Below are 26,313 nucleotides of genomic sequence, written 5' to 3'. Positions count from 1 at the left end.
GCATCACTGCTTGAAATTTCAGGGTACAGATAGTGCATACATCACAAATATCAAACACTATAGTTTATAACTTGATTGTGAGAGACATAAGAAAATATGTTGAGGGCAAACTATGCACCTACTCATGTAACGTTTGATCTTTATCCTTAAGCACAAAATCTCCATTCACTATAGCCAACATCATAAAACAACACAAAGACACCTTAACCTGTTTGACATCCAGCAATCAAGAATAGAAATCGAGCTCTGCCCTAAACCCACCAAAGCACACATGTCCTTTTCCTCCGTTTGGCATATGGACTTTCTTTACCTTTCAGTAGGATTTTCCCTTCCTCAGACTTGTAATGTTTGAAGAATGGAAGAAGAACGTATGTACTCATGTTCATTAATGACTTTTCTTAACCCCAAATAGGCCATGCTGAAAAAGAATGCATAGAGTGATACCGTGTTGCAATTATGCTCTGAGAAGAAACAACCCCTTGCATAGTCATCTAAAAGCCAAGAGAGTTTCTTTAGGTAATTTGACTATGTCTCCTTAGCAGATGTACGCCATTGGAAAATGAATGGGGCTGCTCCCTTGATGTTGTGTATTTACTTACTGAGCAGTTAATAGGATTGCACTGTATTTTATGGTATAATACAACATAATACATTTTTAAGAAACTAAGTCTATGACATGGGTACCAACACTTCATAGTAGGCTTTAAGGCGAAAAGTGAAAACTCAAGACTTTTCTTCAGCTCATCATTTAATGAGTTTTAAAGAGAAACGATGCAAGTTTTTTTTTAGTGCATGGGATCAGTCTCACCAATATGTGCAAAATAGTGAACCAGCTTTTCTACATTGGATAGGCAAGGTTTGCTTGAACCACACAGCTTACCGCCTTAGTGTTAACTCCCAGAATTTGACTCTAAAAATAAGAGCCAAGACCTTCCTTACAACGCTTTATAACCCTCAATGGACAGTGCAGTTTTCTCGCTGCATTTGGGCACAATTTGATTCTGAAACAGATCTCCCCGTTTATGGAAGTGACTGGTATTATGTACAGTAAACAGTTTCATTCCAAAATCAGTGGGAAAACATTAATTGCCAAAGTCTACAACAACATTTAGGTGACGCAGACTTGTGTAATCGTCTCAGCCTTGCCTGTATTAATGGTGGCACAAGCAATTACAGCATAAGCTCCACCTGACAACCCTTCCACCTACTAAGCAAAACGAATTAGAGTCTTCTATAAAGAAGATATATTTTGGCCAATAAGCCGCAATCCCTATCACGGGTCCCATGCATCCAGAAAAAGAAGGCATGATACCGCCTTAACCTTAAAATGTCATTCCCTAAGCCTTTAGAAGTAGATCATTTTAAAATGAGATGCCATTCATATTTCAATTTACCACTAAGCCATTAAACCTCGCCCTGTATTGGAAGTCATTGTATTGGATGCTGCAGTCATTGGCTTCATTATAGCACAATAGGTCAGCAAACAACAAGTGCAAGTTCGCCACGGCTAGCCCCACCAAGCTAGCATGTAGGTACCATAAACAACAGAACCACTCCTGTTGGATTTATGCTTACATCCAGGGTTGTGTCCATGTTAAAATCTCCCACAAATTCTTTGGCAAAAGCTTCGTATACTTTATACCCAGTGGTACATTCAGTGACATTGAGCATTGATAAACATGTAGAATATCGCCGTGGTGTCCCATCATTGCCCTTGTTCATGAAGGCCACGGCATACTGTCCGCTCACCAGTTCTCGTTTCCACACCTCCAGAGGTTTTTTCTATGAAATAACAGAGTATGGTTAGAAAACGGTATTCTGCAAATTTTAACTCAATAATCAAAATGTGCTTTCTCGTGTCAGGCAAAAAGTGATTCCTCTTCATAAAAATGCATTGTTTTTCATATTTGTCATAAGGAATGACAATATTTATATACATGCTATTCTTTTAATGTGCTATACAAAAAACACCTACAAACATGCATATACATATAAATTCATCAACAGCAAACCTGATAATGGTTGGGAAAACCGAGCCAGAAAAAGGAATGTGACTTGCAGATCATACATGTATTCATACACAATGAATTCCAAGTTTGTGAGTAGCTTTAACGAACATTCACATTTCCCTGCTGAATAACAGAAAGACCTCTTTGTTTAAAGCCCACTGGAAAATCTACACAAAAATATGTAACATATCACTACAATACAATTTTTTTTTAACTATAAAAAAGGCAGTTTTTTCCCCTAAAAATGGCATATGGAAACCCACTTTTTCCAAAAGCTGTGTTCAGAATACGATAAATGCTTCTGAAATGCCCATCAAAAATCCAAATATATAAAAGAAATCTGGCATGAGATGTACATACATAAGCGCTGTGCGTATTTAATGCAAAACGCCACATTTTCAACAGCTAACTTACTGCTGCTTGCAATTAAGTGTAGGACATGTAAGATCTTGCTTTGCAAAGAAGTGCTGTATTACATATGCTGATATCACTAAATCTGCTAAGTGGACACAATCAGCTGTGTATTGGTTTAAAGAGGCTATTCAATGTAGAAAGAATGGCCTCTTTGTCCACTCCTGAACTTCTCAACAGTTACCAAGAATAGGCATTCTAGAATGTTGCTTTGTTTGATGATGCTATCTGGGTTTTTGTGACCTAATGTGACATCATTCATCAGATGTTAATATATGAATAACTTTCTGGAATGTGGCTTTGCTTGGAAGGAGAAATAAAGAAATCACAGCTAAATGCATTTGTCCCTAAATTAATGTTAACAGAAAAACGATAAAATGTGCACCTAATGAATGAAAGTTTAAAGGTATTACATGGGCATAAAGCTAAATTATGTATAACGAGAAATTATACATTTTTCTTCCCACAAGCATACACAAAGCTAATTTAAAAGTGACATTATTAATTCATAGTGTTTCGTGCTGCAGGGGGTGATACATTGTGAGGCCCATTCAGAAAGGCGATGTGGAGAATATAATACGTGGTGTAACAGGCCTTTGTAAATAGGCCAAAAACATCTAAAATAGGAATACAATGGGGCTACTAAAGGAATAGTCATATGAAATTTGTACAAATAGAAAACACTGTGCCTTCTTTTCAATTTACTAATAGGAGTTGGATGATTAAGAGTCTATACATAAAGTCACGTAGGAGTATGTAAAAGAGTACCCAGTTAGTACAACTTCCCTCATTCATAAATGCTTTTGAGACCCGCCCCCGCCCCTTAGGATAGGCTTCTGTTAACTGCCAGGGGGGTAAAAGATAGTCTAGTAATAGGAAAGAAAACATGTTCAAACCAAAGCAGGCCTGTTGGCTGCTGTCAATATGGAAAATGCAGCATTTGAAGGTTATGTCTGGACATTTTCTAAAATGGAAGTTAACTTAATAACTGAATACAATCATCAGAAATGCCAGCTCATCTGCCCCATCCAGGGGACTTTATAAATAGTGTTTTTGGCCGAAATGCAGGCTAATTTGGGTATTTATTTCCATTTACAGAAAACCAAAATTCCAAATCAGAGTTCTATTTAAGTGAAGAAGCAATTGATCTTGAGACATTTGGTACTTTCTCCAAGAAGGATTTGACCCTTAGCTCCCAATTTAAAATGTTCAGTAGCTGACTACCTTATTGGCTTTGCCACATTCTTTTACAAAAGGCTTTCACCAGTTCCTGATTGTTATTTTCTAGCTCTCCGAAAAAATGCTGGCTAGTTAATTAGCAGGTTCTCATTATAGGTTGCTTGTACCTCCCTTAATCCGAATTGACACTATATTCAAATTCCCGGATTGCAGATTATGCTGCAGTTCTTGCTGGTGACTGATCATGAGGATGCCGCAGACTGGCTAAGCGTTCGTGACTTTTTAATACTTGGGAAATAAAGGCATATTAAGGGAAATTCATTTTAAATGAACTTTCTCTTTCAAATGAACTCACAAATTATTTTACAAGGGAGTACAAAAATAAAGGTAATTCAGAACCTAGACAACAGGACTTATTTTTATTTTATTTTTTTATTTTTGGTTTTTGTATAGCGCATAGTCACCCTTGAGTATCCCAGCGCTGAAACCTCGAACTCCTAATGGGGGCACAGGAAAAAGGAAGAGAAGAAAAAAAAAAAATAATTCAGAGAGACTCAGGGAAAAAGGAGGGTTTTGAGGGACTTCCTGAATCGAAGGAGGTTTGGCTCAGCTCTGAGATTTGGGGGGAGAGCGTTCCATTTTCTGGCTGTGTTCACCGAAAATCTACGGCCGCCTATGCGGGTCTTCTTCACCCTGGGGACGACAATAAGGTTTCCTTGTTCGGACCGAAGCGCTCTCGAGGGTCTGTATGGGGTGATCCAGGCGCTCAGAATGGGGGGACCTGTATTGTTCATGACCTTGTGTGCCAGACAGAGGGCCTTGAAAGCGACTCTTTCCCTTACGGGGAGCCAATGAAGTTTTTTCAAGGCAGGTTTGGCCGAAGTTCTTGCTGGGGTCTTTGTCAGCAGGCGGGCTGCGGCGTTTTGAGTTTTTTGTAGTGTTTGCAAGGTGGCTTCCGGCGCCCCGAGGTAGATTGCGTTACTGTAATCCAGCCTTGCTAGCACTAAGCCTTGAATGAGTAGCAGCCGGGACTGGAATGGGAGTAGGGGGAGTACTTTCCTGCATGATCTCAGGAGCCCATAGCAGATGCCGGCTGTTTTCCTGGCCTGTGTCCGGAAAGTAAGATCTGTCTCTAGCCACACTCCCAGACTCTTGACCTCTGTCTTAGGGGAGGGGGGGTCACCCATACATGCGGGCCAGATGTTCGGAGGGAGACTCGGAGTTTTGTGTCCGAGAAGCAAGATCTCTGTCTTTGACCCGTTCAGTTTTAGGTCGGAGTCGCCCATCCATTGATGAACCGTGGACAGGCAGTCTTGCAGGTTGGAAGGCTGCAGCTTGGGGTGGGAGAGGGTCACCACCAATTGAGTGTCGTCAGCGTAGCTGACGATCGTGACTCCAAAAGGGGCGACCAGCTCCTCCAGGGGGGCCATATATACGTTAAAAAGCGTGGGGCTTAATGAGGAGCCCTGGGGCACTCCACATCGGAGGGGAATTGAGGGAGACCGGCTTTCTCTTTCCCAGACTTGGAAGGAACGTCGGGAGAGAAAGGATGTAAGCCATCTCAGCGCACTGTCTTGTACGCCAGTGCTCTCTAGGCGCTGGACTAGGACCTGATGGCTGACAGTGTCGAATGCTGCGCTGAGGTCCAGGAGGACCACTGCCACTGATCCTCCTGTATCCATGATTTCCCTCGCTTTTTCTACGGCCGCCAGGAGGGCGGTATCTGTGCCCTGGCCTGGTCTAAAACCTGTTTGAGAGTTCTTTAAGCAGTGGTTTGATTCCAGGAAGTGGGACAATTTTTTGTTTGCGAGCTTCTCCGCGACCTTACCTATCCAGGGGAGGAGCGAGATGGGCCGGTAATTAGATAGGTCTGTAGGGTCTAGTGACGGTTTCTTCAGCAGACCTTTAACAACGGCCTCCTTCCAACTTTGTGGGACTATTCCTTGGGAAAACGAGGTGTTGATGAGGGCCGTGAGTCTGGCTGTGATGGTTCGTGCTATGTCTTTCGTGAAACGTACGGGAACTGAGTCACTGGGGGCTCCGCTTTTCGTGGCTGCTAGACTTGGTTTGAGACAGAGATTAAAAAACAGAGGGATTATTTAAATTGAAATTAATTCCATAAAGGCAGTTTGTGACAAAGCATTAAAAAAAATTGTCAGTTGTAGGCTTCCAAGTCGGTCTGTGACATTAAAATATGCCAACGGATTCTAGCATTGGGACTTACAGTTTCCATGGGTACATATCTAAACTGGGAATACTGCAAAGAGAATCATGAGAATTTATTGCAAGTTTTTACAAACTGAAAAGAGCTTATCGGTGATGCTAATGCTTTCACATTTCACAGATAAGCCTCGCCTACTAATATTGCTGGACCGTTAAGCCACCACTGCCACTGTGATTCATCCATCAACTACATCCTTCCATCTCGAAAGGAATACACTGGCAACACCCTTCACTGGTTCTCCACCTACCTATCCAATCAATAATAGTTACTTCACATGGGCACCTCCAAGTGCTAGAATAATCTTCTCACCAACAGAGCCACCAAAGGTTTCATCTTGTCCATAGTCATGTTCAACCTTTACATGGAGTCCCACAGAACTCCACTCCCTGATAACAGCATCACAAAGCACTAGTATGCTGAGAACACAACTCTACTTGGAAGACTCATCTCCTACAGTCATCCTCCAATGATTCAAACACTGCCTGCATTGTGTCCAAACCTTGATGTAAAGCAGCTAGATGAAACTAAACAGATCGCGATCAAAACAGAGTTCAGACTTTTTGTCAAGAACATGCAACGGCTATTCCTAACGTGACAAGGTCAATCTGGACATATTCAAATCCCAACTTTCCCCCCAGTGCCAAGACATTCAGTGTCACCCTAGACACCGACCTCACCCCCCAATAAATGCTTTGCCAAGAAAACCAATACACTCTTTCCAATGTCAATTTTCCTTACTCATTCATTACTCTCACTCAAATTATGGGAACGTTATTTCTGTCTACCAATTATTTTCGATTGAAACAATTAACAGATTTCTTCACAAGTAATGTAATGAAATCGAACCATTTATTAACAGAACATGAAATGTAGAGTGAACTTCAAGTGAAAAGTATAATATTCAGATAGACTTTGTACCTGAATGATGAGCCTTCCTTGTCTCCCGAGGGAATCCTGGTTGATGTAAAGCAGCAGTCGGTTCTGCAGGATGTCGCGGGCACCTCTTGAGATTGTCCTTAAGTCATTAGACATAAAGAGTGGAGCTGCTAGGATGGCCCAAAGTGCCATCTGCGTTTTAGACTGCTCTTCGCTTAGGCCGAAGTCACCAGTGATCAGCTGAAATAGAAGCAATATGCACGGTATTAAGTGATACAATGGGCCCATGTTAAACCTGGAGAAATCATTCATGGTGAAAACAATGTCAATTAGATATCTTGTTGACCCCAAATAACTCTGTGGGGTTCACATTTGGAGGACTGGTTCTAGCGCAAGGCAATCTATGCAGCTGCCTAATAGGTCACCGACAACATGGCAGCTTTTCTGCATTTGTAGGTTATGTTTTATGGTAAGTGTTTCTTGGTGGGATTCCTTGTGAGGTAGGTAAAACACCAAGAAACCTCCAAGTGTGTAGATATTCACTTATCTGTTAGTGAGTTTCTGAACCTCACAATGCTTCTGTCAATAGCAGGAGTCAGTGTTTCTAAGGGGCAGATGGAGAAGAACACCCCAATGTTTAATAGGGGTGTATAGTAAGTACAACTTCTCATCGCAAAACTATTTCTTCATGGGAACAAAAAAAATGGCCTAATGTGTGTGTGTGAGACATTCACACAAGCAGGCTGTTCCACCAGCTGAGAAACCTGTATCAGTAGGATTTATTCCATGACGTACTATAGAAAATCAACATAATTATTGTTTTGCATAGCTACAACTCCCATCTCTTGGGAGTTCCATACAAGTCAGAAATGTGCTTCAAACAGTAATTTTCACATCTAACAGCAAGGACATGGAATTCAGGCCCTTTGATCGAAACTTTGGTTTACGATGTATCACAATGCCTCGCACTCTAAAACACTGTATCAATGATACATGCAATGGGAGGCTGAGGCACCATTAGTCTGTCAGTCAGAGGAAAACAACTAGCACACTGGTCCGCTTTACAATTGAATGTTCAATTTTAAGACCTGGCAATGTAAAGTAAAAACACTATAATTTAACACTGTCTGATCGTAACCAATAGCCTAGTGTTATGTGAACAGAAACAGCAGTTTGGGACTTCAGCAATTTGAAAGGATACACCGTGACCTAATAATATATTGGCAAAAGACACACAATTGATGGAAGGAATGCAGAACAAATCAGAACATTCACCCCAGTCAAGAGATCTGGGTTAAATCCATCATTCTTTTGCTCACAATGCCACCCCAGTTTAGACCTAGCCAGATGCAAAACATTCTTGACCCTGTGTCTCATGGGAACAGTCCAGCCCGAACTGCCATGCCAGGTCCTCCCTGGATCAGAAACAAGCATCCTAGGACCGGTTCTGGGGTTTCAGACTGATTTGCATATGGTCATGTCTGAACTGGGGTGGCGGAGTGAGCTAAAGAATGATGATGGATTAAACCCAGATCAGTTGACTGGGGGTGAGTGCTTACAATGTTCAACACTCAGTCCATCATCCCCTTTGGTTTTGCTTTGTTCGCCCTAAGTTGGCTGGGTATGCCCAGACGTGGGTCCCTTGCTCACTTTGCCACTGGATTCAAGCTAGCCTGGCTGATGACGGCTGATTAGCCAGAAACCGGTCCCAGGATGCTTGTTTCGGGTCCAGGGAAGACATGGCTTGGCAGTTCGGGCTGGACTGTTCCCATGAGGCACAGGGCCAGACTGATTTGCATATGGCCATGTCTGAACTGGGGTGGCGCAGTGAGCTAAAGAATGATGATGGAATAAAACCAGATCAGTTGACTGGGGGTGAGTGCTTGCAATGTTCAACACTCCGTCCATCATCCCCTTTGGTTTTGCCTAATAATATATTGGTTCAGCGGAGATATTATATGGAATGGACTGGCCCGAATGGGGATAAAAGCATTCAAAAAAAGCATCACATAAACAAGAGATAACAAAATCTAAACATCATGAAGTGACAATGAGAATAGTTCTATGGTGGACCAGTTCCAGTGGGTGATGGAGATCTGAATATTGAGACAACCGCCCTCCCTATGAGTTGCCTTATTTCACCTGGACCTACAACTCCAGGTGTAGTACCCCACATTGTAATTATGAGGCTATGGGTCTGGAATAATCAGATCTGGGTCCAGAATCCTGAGACCAGATCATTCAGGGCCCAGTGACACTGGGCCTGTTATTTTCGCTGCAGTGGCTGCGGGCAGCTGACACGGACTGCTCAAAACAGGCGGAAAAGGTAAAAAAATACAAAACCCTACATATTGGAAAACTGCCTGTAAAAAGATCCAGTAACAGAGTCCCAGCAGTTATTCACCATTTTGTTGAAAAAAAACCTTAAAATGGACACAGTTTGGATTAGAGGTACTAACCAGTATCTCTGTACTAAGTTACAGTCAGCTAATAAAGTCGGCTTTCGAAAGACAAAATTAAGATATGATGTAAACATTTTAGAAGGATTAATTAAATTCAATTTACAAAATGTGTGAAAATACAAGAGCCAGAAATTGTACGTGAATTACGCATGGTACACGTGTTACTGGGGTTGTCAAAAATAACATTCATCATTGGCAGGTAGAGAATACTTTGAGTAAAAGAGCTTGAGAGGACTGTGGAAGGGGAGTTCCAATTCAAAGACAGATTATAAAGTCATATTTTGCAAAGAGAGAGACTCATCAATGGACTGTCAAAATCTGTTACAGAAGTACAGTAGCGGCTGGCAAGGGATAAGGGAGGAGAGGCAGGGGGGACAAAAAAAAACAAAACCGAAAAAAAACAATTTCACTTACCTTCTACGCGCATTTCCTCTACTTTTCTGTCCCGGCTCCCAGAGCCTATCACAACCTGCAATGCAGCGTTGCGAGTGGTCTGAGAGCCGTGGATCGACGCTCAGATGGAGCCTGGGGGCATATTCCCCACCAGACTGTATAATGCAGCCTGGTGGGTAACATGCACAGTATGCATGACTGGCCGGGCGGGTGAAGCAGTAATGCACACTTGGAGTGTGAAAATCACTCTGCCTCCAGCCGTGCCCCACCTCAACCCAACCCTGATCGTGCGAAAAATAAAATGATAATAACTGCGCTATTATCATTTTATTTTTCATGCTCAAAGTGCAGTAGGGCGGCGTGCCTCCACCTTAGCGTAGGAGCCGCCCCTCCAAAAGTATCTCTGTACCAATAGTTTGAACTGCCTTTAATTCCTAAATATTCTTTTCCATATTCACTTTTCCTGTACCTCCCTTCACTCTTCTTACCTGGGGCCTGATTTATACTTAGGTTTACAAGTATGTACCACCACCTTGGTACTTTACTCTCGCCATAGCGAGGGTACTCCACTCGCCAAATTTTGAGATGTCTTCCAGGCCAGCGGACACCTCTTGCATTTAAAAGGAACCGTGGTCACAGCGATTCCTGTAAATGCATTGAAAGCTTGACGGGTGGCTCCATCAAAAACAACAAACTTTCAATGTTTTTTTAAAATTTTCACAAAATCCCAAGGCTAGACTTTGTTTTTGAAATATTACAATAAAAAAAAATGAGTCCTCTTGCCATGGGAGTTTAGCCATGGTATTTGGGTGATTTTACAGTTTTCAATGTCCCTTACCTACAGGTTCTACCTGGCAATAAGGTACAGTGAAAACTTGCCATTTGTCAACCCACTGTACACAGGGTGGGCATACAAGTGGATAAACCTTTGATGGCCCTTGCTCTTTCGGGTTGTCAAGTTGTATGTCAGCAGCAGAGATGGAGCAGTCTCTTTCGACTAAGAATGGCAACAAAGTACCCTCTCTGCCAAATTCTAAATCTGGCCATTGTTGTATAGGGTTTCTGGTTAGCTAGGGTATGCACCCGAGCCAGGTACACACCCACGATAACCCCTTATCTCCCCCTTGGTAGCCTGGCAGAGCAGTCAGGCTTATCCCAGAGGCAATGTATAAAGCGTTTGCGCAACACACACACCAGCGACACAATTAAAACACCACAAAAGGGACTCCCTACAATATTATTTGAAAATATCTCATATATTGTATATAACGCAATGGCCAAACATGAAACCATAAATCACTTTGCCAACTAAGCAATTGTCATAACATCAGTTAGTGCAATAAAATGAAGACATATGCTGCACATGTCATATAAACACTATCACTACACACACACATACAAGGTGAAGCCTGAAATAATGATGATTGCACTGACAATGAAAGCCACAAATGACAAATTAGAACACACCATGGCCTGAAATGCAGGTTATATCATACATAAATCATAGTTGCTGGGTATAATATGCAAGTCCTGGGAATGTGAGGAAAACAACATACATCACATCAGGGCATGAAGTTGCAGCAAGTATCAATTAAAACACCTGGTTCACCATAATCACAATGAGAACCAAGCCCACAGCATTCCTGTCCTATTCAGCTGTAAACGGTAGTCAGTACACCATGTAGAGCGCTGAAGCCTCTGGGCGCCTCCTACATAGACTACGGTAGTCTTGTCAACTTTAGAGATGCAGCCAATTACCACCAGGAACCTGGAGCCTCTGTTGAAATTCCACCCCGCAATATCCACATACAGGGCCAGTACCCCCAGGTAAGTGTACACACTCGGAGGGGAGCAGACACTGTTGACTTTCATGAGGGGACCTCGCAGGGCCCCTCCCATGATCAGTCAGCATTAAAGGTCTGTCCCCCAATGGCGAGGAATGCGATGCCACCATGCTGGGTCCGCTCTGGTCCAAGTTGTCTGAAATGGCTCCACTCTGGCCAGAAGTCCAAGGCGGCCATCGGGATCCAGGAAGTGAGGGAGTAGGCGCGGCTTCCCTCGCAGTACTTCTCTATTCCTGGTGTGGTCCTGCACTACTTGAGCAAGTCTTGGAGTTGGCAATTATGCGTGCGGGGAGCGGAGTACCTAATCATACGTCGTGGCTCCTTACTTTGAAAAATGCCTTACCCCAAATACCACACGCTGCGGCAATCACCAGCCCTGCTGCGGGGGTCATGGAAGCAACACAAGGCAGAGGAGAATCGCTGGCATTCAGGGGCAGGAGCGCATCACTACGAACTGTCTCTACGCGAGCTGATCCCCAGGTAAAAGCCCTCCACCCGCACTGATGGCACAATTCAGCAAAAGTTGCAGGTTCCTCTATGCAAGGTGCCCCCATACACAATACCAGTAATGCCACTCTATACAGTGCTCACCATGCGCTAGACTGCCAAGAGACACAGGAGCCATAAACAGTGCTCCAGGGATCTTCCCATTACACGATGAGGGAAAGCATAAGTCCCTCCTACAGTACTTACCATGCGCTGTACTGTCAGGGACAAGGGGCATACACCAGCACTCAGGGGGCACAAGCAGTAGGTAGGCAGGCACACCAGCACATGTATCACTTTTCTATTACCATCACTTGCAGGCAAAAGGCAGTTCTTCCAGCAGGTCAGCACAACAAAGCAAAGCCCGAGTAGTGGTTTCTTCTGACAGCCCAGCAGTTCCTCCTGGCAATGTACAGCCAGCAGCATCTGGTTACAAATCCCACACAGAGTCTAAAAACATGGGCTCAGAGCCTCTGTACTTATACTCAAAATGTATTGGATCTGGAGGGAATGTCAAACAAACTTTAGAAGTGCACAAGACCCCCATTCAATCTCAGCCCTGGCTCCAGACACACTATTGGGGGTCGGTCGGAGACAGCATTGTGAAAAGCAGGCACAGCTTTATTCAGGTGCAGGTGACAACTCCTCCCACCACTCTAGCCCGGGAAGACCCATGAGCCAGGTGATGGCTCATCAGGATGTGAAGGAAAAACCTCAGCTCTGTTTGTGATTGTCTAGAGTGAATGCACAAAACAGGCCCGTCTTTCTAAACAAGACGTTGATTGGAGTCAAGCTGCAAAGCACAAAGAGTCCCAAGCACACGGAAATGCCCATTTTCTAAAAGTGGCAATTCTACAATAGTAATATCAAATCTGCTTTCACCAATAAGCAGAATGTATCACCACTATGCCAAACATAGCAACGCTACTCGTTTATGCATAAATTACTACTGAAACATCAGGGATTCCCAATGCAAACCTATTTGAGGAGCAGCCTCACAGTAAGAGAAACCAAATGGGTCTAGCGAGGATCAGGGGCCAAGGGTTACAGGTCTTAAAGGTAAGCACCCACAACAGAATCTGTTTAATCTGGGCGTACACAGGCCCTTTTAATGGCTTGCATTGTCTAGTTTCTCTACCACATTTAATGTGAGTATTTTATTGAAACAGAAGCTTAATCCAAGGTCTTTTACCATATCGGGGTCATTCCATTTCCCTGGTCCAGCTGCAGGCTGCAAGGCATCTTGATTCTTTCCATACCATTCAATAATATCCAGGACACTGTCCCACGAGTCTTGGATATCATCATAGTTCCTCCACATGTTACAGATTTCTCCAAGCAATGTATAGTTCACCTACATAGAAAAGAAATATATACATTAACAGAGTTCTACTGGTTGATGTCAGTCACCATATTAAGCTAAATAACTGGGTATACCCCACACCTTAACTTAAATGACTTGTATTTATTATGATCCAATATATACTCGGATTTATTTAGTAATTTACATTATTGTGTAGATGAAGAAGTGATAAATGAGATAAGAGAGCTCTTTTATATGGTGACTTGAAGGGTGTAAGAGTAAAGTAATCAAACACAGTAAAGTTTGCCAATACAAACACCAGGCAGCAACAAAGGTTCAATAAGGGGCATCAATGGATAAACTGGTAAACAATACAGTAAAGATCTTCTGTCAAGGCTTGGTACTGCCACAATGGAAATAGGTAACCAGTAGAATTTTACGGTCTTTCGTACCAGGTTTGATGTCACCAAATTGTGAGAGAATATGAGTTCACACTAATATCATATGCAGATTATACTCAGCTGCTGTTTCCCTTTCAGACAATGACGCCAGCAGTTAAAAACTCCTTTGCTGCTGGGATGAGAGCTGTATCCCACTGGATGATCTCTAATTGCCTGCAATGCAACGTAGGCAAGACGGAGGTCATGCTCTTTGGAGAGGCCCCGCTCCTTTGGTCACCTGAGTGGTGGCCTCCCGAACAAGGCTCTGTCCCTACTCCCAAAGAGGTAGTAAAAAACTTGGGGGTTCGACTTGATCAATCCTTGACACTTAAAGATCAGGTCAATCAGGTGACTGGATCCTGTTTTAGAGTCATTCGACTTCTGAGAAGGGTTTTCCCTTATCTAGCGGACTGCCATACGAAAACTTTAGTCCAGATATTGGTAATCAGTAGACTGGACTACTGTAATGGGCTGCTCATCTCTGCCAATGAGGAACAACTTGGTAGACTACAGGTAGCCCAAAATACAGCGGCCAGACTGATCCTGAATGTTCCATCCAGATCCCCCTCACGCCCTCTATTGAACAAATTACACTGGCTGCCTATTCGCCTGAGGGTGAAGTTCAAGATATGTTGTACAATTCATAAATGCCTGTCTGGTGCTGGTCCTAAGTACCTATCAGAAATGTTCAGATCCTATGAGCCTGGTCGCTCTCTGCGCTCTCAGACCCAATCTCTGCTCCAAGTACCACGGATCAAAAAGGAAAGACAGGGAGGCCGAGCCCTCTCCTACCGAGGCCCAACCCTCTGGAACTCCCTGCCTCTTACCCTTAGGCAAAATCCTAATTTGGCCACCTTTAGGAAATGCTTAAAGACTCATCTGTTCCTGACCATGTAGATACCTTTCACTGCCTGATGCTTTGTCTTTCTGGATATAGCTTTGGTAAGAACACAAGCGCGGAGATACCCCTTCGGGGGTCGAATTCCTGCACTATAAAACCACGGTCGCAACCTGGGGGTCATCCTGGTCTCAGCGTTGTCAATGACCCAGCAAGTAAACGCAGTCTCCTACTCCTGCTTCAACACCCTCCACATGCTCCGCAAGATCTACAGATGGATCCTCATCGGAACAAGAAGGACGGTCACCCAAGCCCTAGTCAGCAGCAGGCTGGACTACGGCAACACTCTACGCGGGAACCCCAGCCAAACTCCAGAAACGACTACAACGCATGCAGAACTCCTCTGCACTCCTCATCCTAGACATCCCCCACCACAGCCATATCACAGCCCACCTGAAAGACTTGCGCTGGCTCCCGGTCAACAAGAGGATCACCTTCAAACTCCTCACCCACGCTCACAAAGCACAACACCGGACCAGCGTACCTCAATGAACGACTCACCTTCTATACCCCGAACCGCCAGCTTTGCTCCACCGACATCACCCTCGCCACCGTTCCCCCGCATCCGACGAGCAACTGCCAGCGGCAGATCACTCTCCCACCTTGCCGCTAAGACATGGAACACCCTCTCCCTCCGCATGCAACATACCCAGGACCTGCTGACCTTCTGGCTGTTCGAGCAGTAGCAGCATCCCCGCCCCTCCCCCCACAGCGCCTTGAGACCCTCACGGGTGTTGTGCGCTCCACAAATGTACTGGTTGATTGATTGTCATCTAGCAAAGTAATTAACTATAAATAGGGTGCAGCATTGTGGGTTATCACCAGACCCATATACATTGCATAAACAACTGGTGCAGTGTAGTGGGGCCTTTAAGAGGAACACTGATTCTATGTTAAACAAAATGTTTCCCGTTCCTAAGTGCGACTCTTAGATAAGAAGCTTTTGAATTTGGTCTTGAAGCAGTCTACGATAGGTGCTTCCCCAATGGAAAGGTGCAGGGGGTTTCAGAGCTTAAGGAGAACTCATGAGAAGGCCTGCTTCAAGGGTTTGTGTTTTGTAAACCAAATTGTAAGCACGGTCCACTTTGACCTGGGCATGCATGCTTCTCTAGAAATCTGTGGTTTTAGTCCAATACATTTTGTTGTGTCCAGCTGGGCTTAATATATGTGACTAAGTTGGCACCTTTCTTCAAGTCGTCGAGGTCAGAAAAATTCTTATAATAAAGAAGTCACCTGAAATTTGCAGCTGGTGCCTTCAAGTACACATGGTGCTGCATGAGGAACATTTATGTGCTAATCTTGACTAGTTGAACCTGGTTAGTAAGATCTTTCATTGCCTATTCTCTTCAGGACCATTACTTATACCACTGCCTTTAGGTTTTGCTTTGGAATGAACAATTTAATTTTCCATATCATCTTTAGTTGATACTGGTATCCCTTTACAGTATTTTTCATGTATTACAAGGTGATGCACATACCAGATTTATTCCAATGGCATATGACTCATTTTGTTGAACAAATGAGATTGAAACAAAAATGTGTGTGAAGAATCCAATCTGAATATTATATAAAACATTACATTGTATTGAACATTAATCTTCTGTTAATTGTTTACAAATGCACAGCCAACACATTTTTGCCCTGAGTGGAATGCAAGCCTAAGTCATTATCAAGGTTTCTAAGAGGTTTATTGCCTAAAAGGATAATATACAGCAGTCATGGAATTTAAGATGACCCTGTGCGGGTTGGTGGTTATGAAGGTAATGTTTGAAGATATTTGAAGTAATAGCCATTAGTCCTGGAAGGAGTAGGCAAGTTTGTGCGAAGTGAAACTAACAGTGTACAAGGTCTGTTAATACGGGGATCTACAAAACGTCATTAGGTGGATGCAGTCAATTGCCACTGGAGCCATGGGCAACAGTCTAATGTGGTCTGGAAAATCGATTTTCCATAAAGTTTTTCAACCACAAAACATTCAAGGAATTTTGAAAGAAACAGCAGACTGGTAACAGATAAGTAGCTATTTGGATTATCAGCGTGACTACTAGTTATTTTTTTGTTTTTTCTGAAGAAGCTGTACATGATAATTTTAAAATGGTTAGGTACAGTGTACATCTTCATAGAGGTATTGATGATATTCACCCAAAATGCACTACGTTATGAGTTACTCAAGGCAGAGATGGTATTGTCAATGCGGGATGATGGTTTCATATTTGCTACGGATGTACCTGTAGTGCTAATATCAATTTGTTTAAATAATGACCACCTGACCTCAAATCTTCCCTTTATTTCAGCACCTGGCATTGATATTTATTGTCATTTAATAACATCTCTCTTGTTGAACATCATGTTAGTCAAAAAGTTAGCCAGTCTGATAAACCTGTCTCTTGATTGAGAACGCGGAGTAGGCAAGTCTCCGCACACTCTGGGGGTGGAGCGGAGATCTCCGCCTGCCCCTAATTTTCCAACAGCGACACTCTAAAGCACTGTATAGTAAGTCATCCATCTCTGCAAGGTACTGCAGGCAACTAAGCAAGTGGTAGCACTTATTTTGCCCTGGTATAGTGCAACCCATTAAAATAATCAAATTGCCCAAGCCATCTGGGATAACTCAGACACAAATCATCATCCGCGCCTTACAAGACATGGGGCTAGACGTACAAAGATCAAAGTAGCGAATTCCTAATTGTGATTTTCTGAGAATCTCAATTAGGAAATAGCTATTTTTTTATGTGTGAAACTCATGGAGTTTCATTTTGCGATTTGGAGTGGGCTACTAATAGACCTTGCTCATGCATATTAATGAAGTAGGTCGCAATTTGCAACCCACTACAATTCGCTGCAGTCACAGGGCTGGTGGCCTGCAGGGGTAAGCAGACCACCATGTATGTGATTGCTTTTCAATAAAACTTTTTTTTTAGGCAGCTCATTTTCCTTACAGAAAAACTGGATGCGTTTTAAAAGAAAAAAAATTAACTTTGGCGTTTCCTTCTTTAAGAGTAGGCCTTGGTCCGTGGGACACCTACCTGCTGTTAAAAAATATACTGCCAACCATTCTCAAACGGAAAGGAGTTCCTTGGGGACCCATTCCCATGTGTGGTTGGGTTAATACCATTTTTCAAACGTGGGAAAATTGCAAAAGTTTGCAGCCGCATTTCGGTCGCAAAACGTTCATAAATACAATTTCAATTTGTTTTTACAAAGGGACACCCCCAACATGCCCCAACCACATACCAAATTGAAAAATCCTAATTGTAATTTGGTAACAAGTTACTGAATCACAATTTGGGTTTCTCTACATCCCCAAAAGCATTTTTGTGGTCGCAAACGGACCAATTCTGCAAACCGGGCTGTTTGCGATTGCAAAAATGCTTCCTACATCTAGCCCATAGTCTCCTGCCCCAGGGGCCCTCCTACAACCTGCACAAGGATGTCCACTCTGATGTATTCAGTACATGGTTCCATCAACAATGAAAAGAACCCTGTGAGTATCCTTTCTAATGTTTAATAGGCTAATGAGAACTCATTCACTCCAAATTCGGCCAGTTGCTGCTCAAAGGATTTTCGTGCAGTTTATAAGCATGGGGTATATGTTTTCAGAGATATGAAAATAAGATTTTTCTAATTTAACAAACCCAGGAGTTTCTCAGCATCTAAAAAAAATCATCATTTAGCAGCCAAGTCTTCTATATGTCTTTCATTTAAGGAACTGCTCTGGTATCTGTTGGTGTGAGGGTGATGAGGAAAGCACATACAACCATGTGTTGTGGTTGAGCACTTGGGTGCAATATTTTTGGACCCAGGTGGGGCAGAAAATTATAGAGATCACCGCTGTCCAGCTTCCAGTAGACCCTATGTTGGTACTGCTGTGGGAGGTGGATGGCGAGAGCCTGTATCTATTGGCAACACCAGCGGGGAGACTCATATCGCAGCTATTGATGGCTGGGAGGTTGAAGGTGGCCTACAGATGGAAGGACCATGAATGGCCAATATTAGAGCTACGGTGGAGTAAAATCTGGAATTTTTATGCTATGGAAAAGTGGACAGCAATTCTGTGCAACCGGCTAACCCATTTTGAACAGATTTGGCACCTCCCATTCATTTCAGTGGCAGGGCTGGAAACTGAGTCAAGCGATGATATTGTCTAGATAATGGGTAGTCACAAACTTTCTCTCGGGCCACATTTACAGAGTGGTTTGTGGCCGAGGGCCGCACTGGTGGGGGCGGGGGAAGTGGGGGAGGAGGGCAGGGATAGAGCCACAAATAAACTGTGACCATGAAGTTGAACATAGGTCCTGCAGCGGACGCCTTCGTCCACTGAGCCACCAGACCTGCCATACACAAATATCTCTGTCTCTCTCTCTCTACCTCCCTTCCTCCCTCTGTCTCCCTCCCTCTGTCGCTCTCTCCCTGTCTTTCCCTGTCTCACTCGGTCTCCGTCTCCCTCCCTCCCTCCGTCTCCCTCCCTCGGACTCCCTCCCTCCCTCTGTCTCCCTCTCCCTTCCTCGGTCTCCCCCTGACTCCCTCTCTCTGTCTCCCTCCGTCTCCTTCTCTCTGTCTCATTCTCTCTGTCTCCTGTCTCCCTGTCTTTCCCTCCCTCTATCACCCTCTCTCTGTCTCCCTCTATCTCCCTCCCCCTGTCTCCCTCCCTGTCTCCCTCTCTCTCCCGCCCTGTCTCCCTGTCTGTCCCTCCCTCTGTCTCCCTCCCTCTGTCTATCTCTCTCCCTCTGTCTTCCTCTCCCTCTCCCTCTGTCTCCTTTTCTCTGTCTCCCTCTCCCTCCCTCCCTCTCTCTCAGTTTCCCTCTCTCCCTCTCTGTCTCCCTCTCTCTGTCACCCTCCCCGTCACCCTCCCCGTCACCCTCCCCGTCACCCTCCCCGTCACCCTCCCCGTCACCCTCCCCGTCACCCTCCCCGTCACCCTCCCTGTCACCCTTCCTGTCACCCTTCCTGTCACCCTTCCTGTCACCCTCCCTCTTGTCCCCATCTCTCTCACTTCCTCTCCCTCCCTCTGTCTCCCTCTCCCTCCCTCTCCCCCCTCACCTCCCTCTCCCTCCCTCTGTGTCTCCCTCCCTCCGTCTCTCTCCCTCCCTCCCCCTCCCTCCCTCTGTCTCCCTATGTCACCCTCTTTCATCTCACCCCGCGTCTGTGTCAGCCCGGGCAGAGACAGCTTCCCGGGCACACACACAGCTGCACTCGAGCACTTCACAGGTATTTAAAAGACCATTTGCTTGTTAATGAGGCTTTGTTGTATTTCACTTCTTCTTAGCGCTCCTGCAGCTCCACTCTGACTATCCCTGGAATCCTCGGGCCCCCACAGAGCAGAGACGCTCAGAGTCGCGCTGATGCAACCGGCAGTGTTTGGGAACACTCTTTAAATTTTTTTTTAAAAACACAGGTACAATGTCAACAAGATACGCGGGCCACCAAGGAAGTCTTGCCGGGCTGCAGACGGCCCGCGGGCCGTACTAGGAGTACCCGTGGTCTAGATAGTGTAAGGTGGGTTAGGGTGTGAACATTATGGAGGCGTCATTTGGTACAAAGTGGACCCACCAGGCATGAATTCACCCTGATTTGGGTGGATTAGCAAACTAATAATTCTCACCAGTTTATTCCTCAGAGTTTTTGATAGCTTTGCAGAATCTCTGTTAAGCAGTACAATGGTCAGATAGGAAGCAGAGTTCAAAGTAACAACTGACCTTTGGGATTACCTTAATGACCGCCTTGTTTAAATTCACAGATACTATTCCTCATTTGTGGGTTTTTTCTACCCGTGTCCCTCAAGTGCAGATCAGTCTCTTTGGTGAGCCTTTTAAATATTCCTATTGGGAAATCACGGAGTAGAAAACTTTTCCCAGGTTGGAGCTGTCCAGCAGTCTCTGACAATTCCTCAGCAGAAATCACACACAAGTGACTCACTCCCTTCCCCAAGTTTCGTCAAAAGAAGCTCATATACATATTCCAGAATGCCAGAAATTAACCAGTGAACCTTTATGAAACCTGCTTGTTATAAGTTTATTTTTTTGTTTCTGGGCCAATGTTATGTGACAAGTTTTCCAGTTTTGTTTCCTTATTGATGGATGCTTCATTGATACAACTTCTACAAAACCTGGTGTCATCTATTACCACCTGCCAGCTGGAAGGACCCTTTTATTCCAGACTTCTTGGTGACACTCAATCTACTGAAGCCAGATATCACGTAACTAATTCCAAAACAGGTGCATATTCCATGCTGTTACTCTTTTCTCTGTTCCACTTTTGGAGATATCCCATTGCCTTCCCCATAACAATAGGTTTGAAGACTTCCTATAAGATTTGATGAGTGACTGCAATGTATTTGCAGGAAGAAGCTGTACCTCTGGCGGGAGTCCACCTTCATACGCTGGCCAGCTGCACGAGTACAGAATGGGTCTCCCTGTAGCATTCAAAGCACTACTCATCTTTGGATAACCTAGGAAAAAGGAGAAAGTGTAAAACAATGTCAAAATAGAATGATGAATAACGAGCAGCACATACCATGGTAAGCAAATCACACATTCCACTGATAAGTAATATGAATACAATATGGAAAGGATGATGCAGGGCATAAAGAGAGTCATGTAATTCAGAAACACTTCCCCCAGTCTATAGTGGATAGGACTGCAAGTGCTAAAATGTTGCTTCTGCCTCGATGCCTGAATGTGCCGCAAAACACATTATGCCCCATTCCACGATCTACGTTGAAAGAGCTGGAGAGATTATTAGTGTGGTCAAGGAAGAGAAGCGAGGTGCATCTGAATGAGCTGAAAGTAGAATGGGCCTACCTGATCTTGAATTACGCTACACTGCGGCGCAGCTGCAGCATGTTGTTACATGGTGCGAGCATATAGATAATTAGAGAATAGGTTGCTCAGCAGGTGTGGAATAGCTGCAGGTACTCATCATGAGGGATGGAAATGTGCACAAAACATACAGCCATATAGTATGGCGGACAAGATTGCTATGGGAGGCAGAGGTCAACCTAGTGCCTGGACACCTTTCTTTCTCAAAGAAACTGAAAATGTGGTGGCTACAGCTGCGGAAACAAATGAGCAAGGACATTTTAATAGCAAAATGTATTGAAGGGGTTTATCATACCCTGAGGGCCTTGTACCCGCGATATTCATCTCCTATGGGGAGGTACAGGAGGCACTTGCAGTGTGCCCCAAACTGTTCCTTCAAGATGTAAGGCTGACCTGGACAACCAGAAAAATATGGACTGGCTTCCCCAGCACTGGTTTCCCCAGCACCAATGCTACATGGGAAACCGTGCAGGCACTACTGAGAATGGGAGTTTCGAGCTGGCATAATCTCTCTAGAAGGCCCTGGAAAAAAGATAGCAAGAAGGTCCTGAGAAAGCATGCAACAATTATGGGATGGCGATTTACAGACATTTGTAACAGCTAGCGGTTGGGACAGAATATGTGCCTCAGTGAAAGATTTCTGGTAATGCTATATTTAAAATTATGAATCTCAACTTTTTACACCTAACCTACACGGACCCCAAGAAAGCACATTGAATTTATCCTGATATGCCGTACATATAGGGCACTGGAAGTCACATTTATACCTATAACTGGGCATGTGAAACTGACGAACTACTAGAGGCAAACAACAAAGGAAATCATTTGCAAAGGTGTTGGCGACCAGAATTGGCTGACCCCTCCCATACTGGGGCACTCGGAACAGTGCGGCTCTATTGCGGCCAAGAGCACTCGCCATTACCTTCGAAGGGTGCAACAAGGCCACTCTAGAGCACCTCACCTGCGAGGAAAGCTTGCTTCAAAAGGCCTTTGATACGGTCTCCTGGTCCTTTCTCGAGGCGGTGCTTCAGTGTGCGGGTTTTAGCTCTGTCTTCTGTAAGCTAGTGAAACTACTGTATAATGCCCCTTCTGTACAGGTCGAGGTCAACTGGATCCTCTCCTGCTGGTGTCCCTTGGAGTGGGCTGACCGACTGGAGGTGATTTGCAATAATTCAAAGTACAGGCAAAGTGCTGGCATTGAGGATTACAGAAAATACAGGTTAGGATTCCCTATTCCCCTGAATTACCTCTGGACAGCATGAGGGCACTACCCCATCGGTGTCACTGGTGGGATCTGGATATCTGGGTTGAGGCTCTGGCGAAGAAGATGGGAGATCTTTATAGGGACGCAGAGTTGCTCCCCTTTATGGATCTCTGCTGGGAGTTTAACCTCGGACATCTCTTGCTGCACAGAGCACCCACAGCAGCAATATGTAAACATTGGCATACGGGAACTACTGAACCCCCTTTGCATCAGAGCTATTATATGGCTCTCTCTGCAGGCACCGTAAAGGCTGTCTCTTGCCTGTACAGAGCACTACATGCAGATCAGCAGCTTTCGCTGGAGAAGGAAAATGCTACTTAACAGTATGCATCTGTTCTTGGCATGTAGAGCTGCAGAGTTACACACTGTGCAGAGATCGCCACCTAGTGTTGGGCCCGGATGTTTGCAGTTTGTTTTTGTCCTGAAAAGTTCTTTGGAAGTCACGAGATAGGCGACTCCTCCTTTGGACCATATTGCGCATGGGCATTGGCTCCATCCTAGGATTGGTTTTCGCCATTAGGGAAATGATGGAGCTTTGCAAGAAAAGGAAGGAGTCCATGTAAACTGTATCTAATTAAGATAATACTGGAACAGACAAAGGTAGCCGGAGAGGAAGGTGGGCGTGTGCAACTCTGCAGCTCTACATGCCAAGAACAGATCCATACTGGTAAGTAGCATTTTCCGTTCGAGGCATATGAGCTGCAGATTACACACTGTGCATAGATCGTATAGCAGTACCCACTCTTAGCGGCGACCACCCCTATCTGTTGCAGTAGTTTGAAATAATGTTTCGAGAACAGCCTGGCCCACATTAGCTTGTTGCTTGGTTTGCACAACTACACAATAGTGTTTTGTGAATGTGTGGGTGTAGACCATGTAGCGGGTCTGCAGCTGTCATCTAGGGGAATGTTCCCTATAAATGCCATTGAAGCCCCTATTTTCCTTTTAGAATGGGCTTTAGGAGGAACAGATAACATACGTTTCGCTTTGTGGTAGTGTTGGAATTGGGGGTTGCCCAAGTCTCAAAGGGGGTAGCATGGCATCAAGCGGGCAGGCCAAACTTGGAGGACATGTGAAGCATTCACGCAATACCCACAGACGACACACCAATCACACCACAAAAGAGTCACGACACCACCTTTGGTTGGAAAAGAATAAGTTTAGTGTTATCTCCAACCTGCAAGGTAAAAAGGAAAAATACACTGGTAATCACAACAAGGCGCCAACTGGCGCCAGAGCCAAATACTTCATGGGGAATTATTTACATGGGACAAAAAGAGTTGAGTCCAAAGTCCATGCTGAAATAAGAATGGTTGGTTAAATTAACATTAGACCTGGGGCCAATCTGGCGGGGCCAACTCAGGCTTTCATCCTCGGGGGTAGGCTGAACAGGTAAGATACAACATTATGCATAAATACACCTCATGCATTATAACGCCAATCCCCACCCCTGTAATGCAAAATACCAGTAGTATGAATACACATAACCTGCATTATCACTCCACCACGACCTCTGTAAAAGGAAACATCAGGGCATCATAGCACATAATAGCCAGGAGCACCTGTAACAAATCAGCAAGGCTTGCTCCTTAACAGGGGAGGTGACTAGGGGCATCCTTGTGGGTATATCACAAGAGCCTAAATGCATTTAACATTCGGCACACTCCTTAGTAGGATAATCCGCCTACAAGGAACACTAGGCGTAAAAAATGCATCGCTCCTGACCAGGTAACCTGAAAATACCAGGCCGGAATAGAACTACATATGACAGGGTAAAACACTTCCTTCAACAGGAATAAGCAGGGAATTACATGAGGAAATAACATTTTGGTCAATGTAAAGCATTTCATCAGATGTAGAACATTTTCTCAACCGTAAACCTTTTCATCAGGCCAGGCCTAAGAACCTCGGGCGTGCCCATGCAGGGGGAATATCAGGCCTACACAGGTATCATGGGGCAGGACACACCTGACTAGTCCCCTAGGCACAAAAGTTAACAGTCGCCCTATAGGCCCCCATAGTTCCTTGGGTGACCCTATGGGCTAGATATAGGGCCCTCTACAACCGGCACAGTCTGCTGGGGTCCCTCGTTGCGCTGGGGCCCAACGTTGCAGGTGCCCACTGCCAGACGGGGCACCTAGAAAGTTAGTGCAGTCATTGGGGCGGGCACCGACCCTGTGCCCCGGCTCCAGCCCCCCAACCACCACGCAGCTGAGGCCCCACTCACCGGGCTCCTTGGATTGTCCTCCTCCCTTGCAGGGCTCACTCTCCTTGCCGTGGAGGGGGCCAAGCACCGACCACGTGCCTCGAGGCTCACCCCTCTGTACTCCTGCAGCAGCACACGAGGCACTCCTTTCCAGGCGGAGTCATCTGGGCCCCTCTTGCTCACGGGGGCCCGGAGTTTCAACTCGGCCTCGGGGAGGCCTCAAGGGACACACGCGGTGTCCTGGCACACGTGGGGGAAGCCGCCCGGCTTTCCTCCCACCTCACACGGGGCTCCTTCGATCTCCCGGGAGCCCCGCAACGCCGGCGAGTCGCTTCCTCTGGGGAGGCGGGGCTGGCACCGACAGTGTGCCCCGGCCCCGCCTAGCTCACCGGCCCCTCACTCCGGGGCACAGACCGGCGGGGTGGCCTCCCGCTCCGGTCGCTCCCAATCGGGGCTCCCTCCTGACCACGGGGGCCCCGCACCAGTCACAGGTTTCACCCGGGTCCCCTCCTTCCTCACAGGGACCCGGGGCTTAAACTCGGCTCCTCTTCTCTGGTTGTCGGCCGGCAGCCAATCCCTGCGCGGCGGGGGCGGGCCAATGACGCGGCCGGACGCCCCCGTCACGTGATGCAGGACACAGCGGCCTCAGGGCCTAGCGCGGCCCTCTTTCCACCTCGGCGGCCCCCTCCTGACACCGGGGGTCGCTGCAACGATGCGCTGCCCAGCGGGGGATGGTCTCCTCACGACGCCGGGTTGCGGCGGTGATTCCGGTGGCACAAGGGGTAGGCTCCCTTTTTATTAATTATTTACTTAGCGACAGCGCGATGACGCGAGGGTAGGCTCCTCACAGTCTCCTCAGCACCCGGGCTGCGACGGTGATCTCCGGCTGCGACAAGGGGTAGGCTCCCTTTTTAATTAATTATTTAAATCGGCCCAAAGCGCGCCTCCACAACAGCGCTATTCACAGGCTGCCAGTCTCCTCAGAAAACAGCGAAAACGGCGCTATTCACAGCGCACTGCTCCTCCCTCTGCCCACAACCTCAGCTCCTTCCTCAGACTACGCAGAGGGGGCAGGAATCTAGCACTTCCTCAGCGCTTCGCAGTTATAGCGCTTGTCAGATAGGCTTTACAGCACTAGGGGGCCACAACAGTCCCAGGGCCCAGCGCTTTCACAGGGCCTCACAGCACCTCAGCCAGCAGCATTTCTTTTGGGGGCACGATCTTCCCCATGGTGCTTCAAAGGGGCAGACAGTCCCACAGCAGTTCCTCAGGGGCACACTCCTCACCTCCTGGGCGCTTCTTCACACAGCGCTGGCGCGATACCCGGTCAAACAGCGTCAGTGACCTGGATAGGGGCCCTCCCTTGTCAGGGGCCCATGGGGACAGCAGGGGGGGGGGTTCTAGGGGTGCAGGGCCCAGCTCACAGGTCCATGTGGCGGTAGCACCTCACAGCAGGTCCCCTCTCTTCTTTGTCCCAGCGCTGACTGACTCTCTGGTGAC

At 45.8% G+C, this 26,313-nt stretch overlaps 1 protein-coding gene across 4 annotated transcripts in view; it reads right to left on the bottom strand.

Moving 5' to 3' along the window:
- Nucleotides 1–730: 730 nt before the first annotated feature.
- The window catches only part of LOC144784321 (alpha-N-acetylgalactosaminidase-like), a 143,590-nt gene continuing 118,007 nt past the window's right edge, over nt 731–26,313 (bottom strand). For all 4 annotated transcript variants that reach the window (XM_078663030.1, XM_078663028.1, XM_078663027.1 and 1 more), the window contains 4 exons: nt 20,879–20,973; nt 13,077–13,238; nt 6,742–6,939; nt 731–1,782 (listed from right to left, as the gene is read on the bottom strand). In XM_078663030.1, the coding sequence (XP_078519156.1) occupies nt 1,522–1,782; nt 6,742–6,939; nt 13,077–13,238; nt 20,879–20,973 (716 nt within the window). In that variant the 3' untranslated portion in view covers nt 731–1,521. The remainder of the gene's footprint in view (nt 1,783–6,741; nt 6,940–13,076; nt 13,239–20,878; nt 20,974–26,313) is intronic.

This window comes from Lissotriton helveticus, chromosome 10, assembly GCF_964261635.1.
Source record: "Lissotriton helveticus chromosome 10, aLisHel1.1, whole genome shotgun sequence".
Lineage (NCBI taxonomy): Eukaryota > Metazoa > Chordata > Amphibia > Caudata > Salamandridae > Lissotriton > Lissotriton helveticus.
Note: the sequence above shows the minus strand (reverse complement) of the source record. Positions and strands in the feature narration are given on the sequence as shown.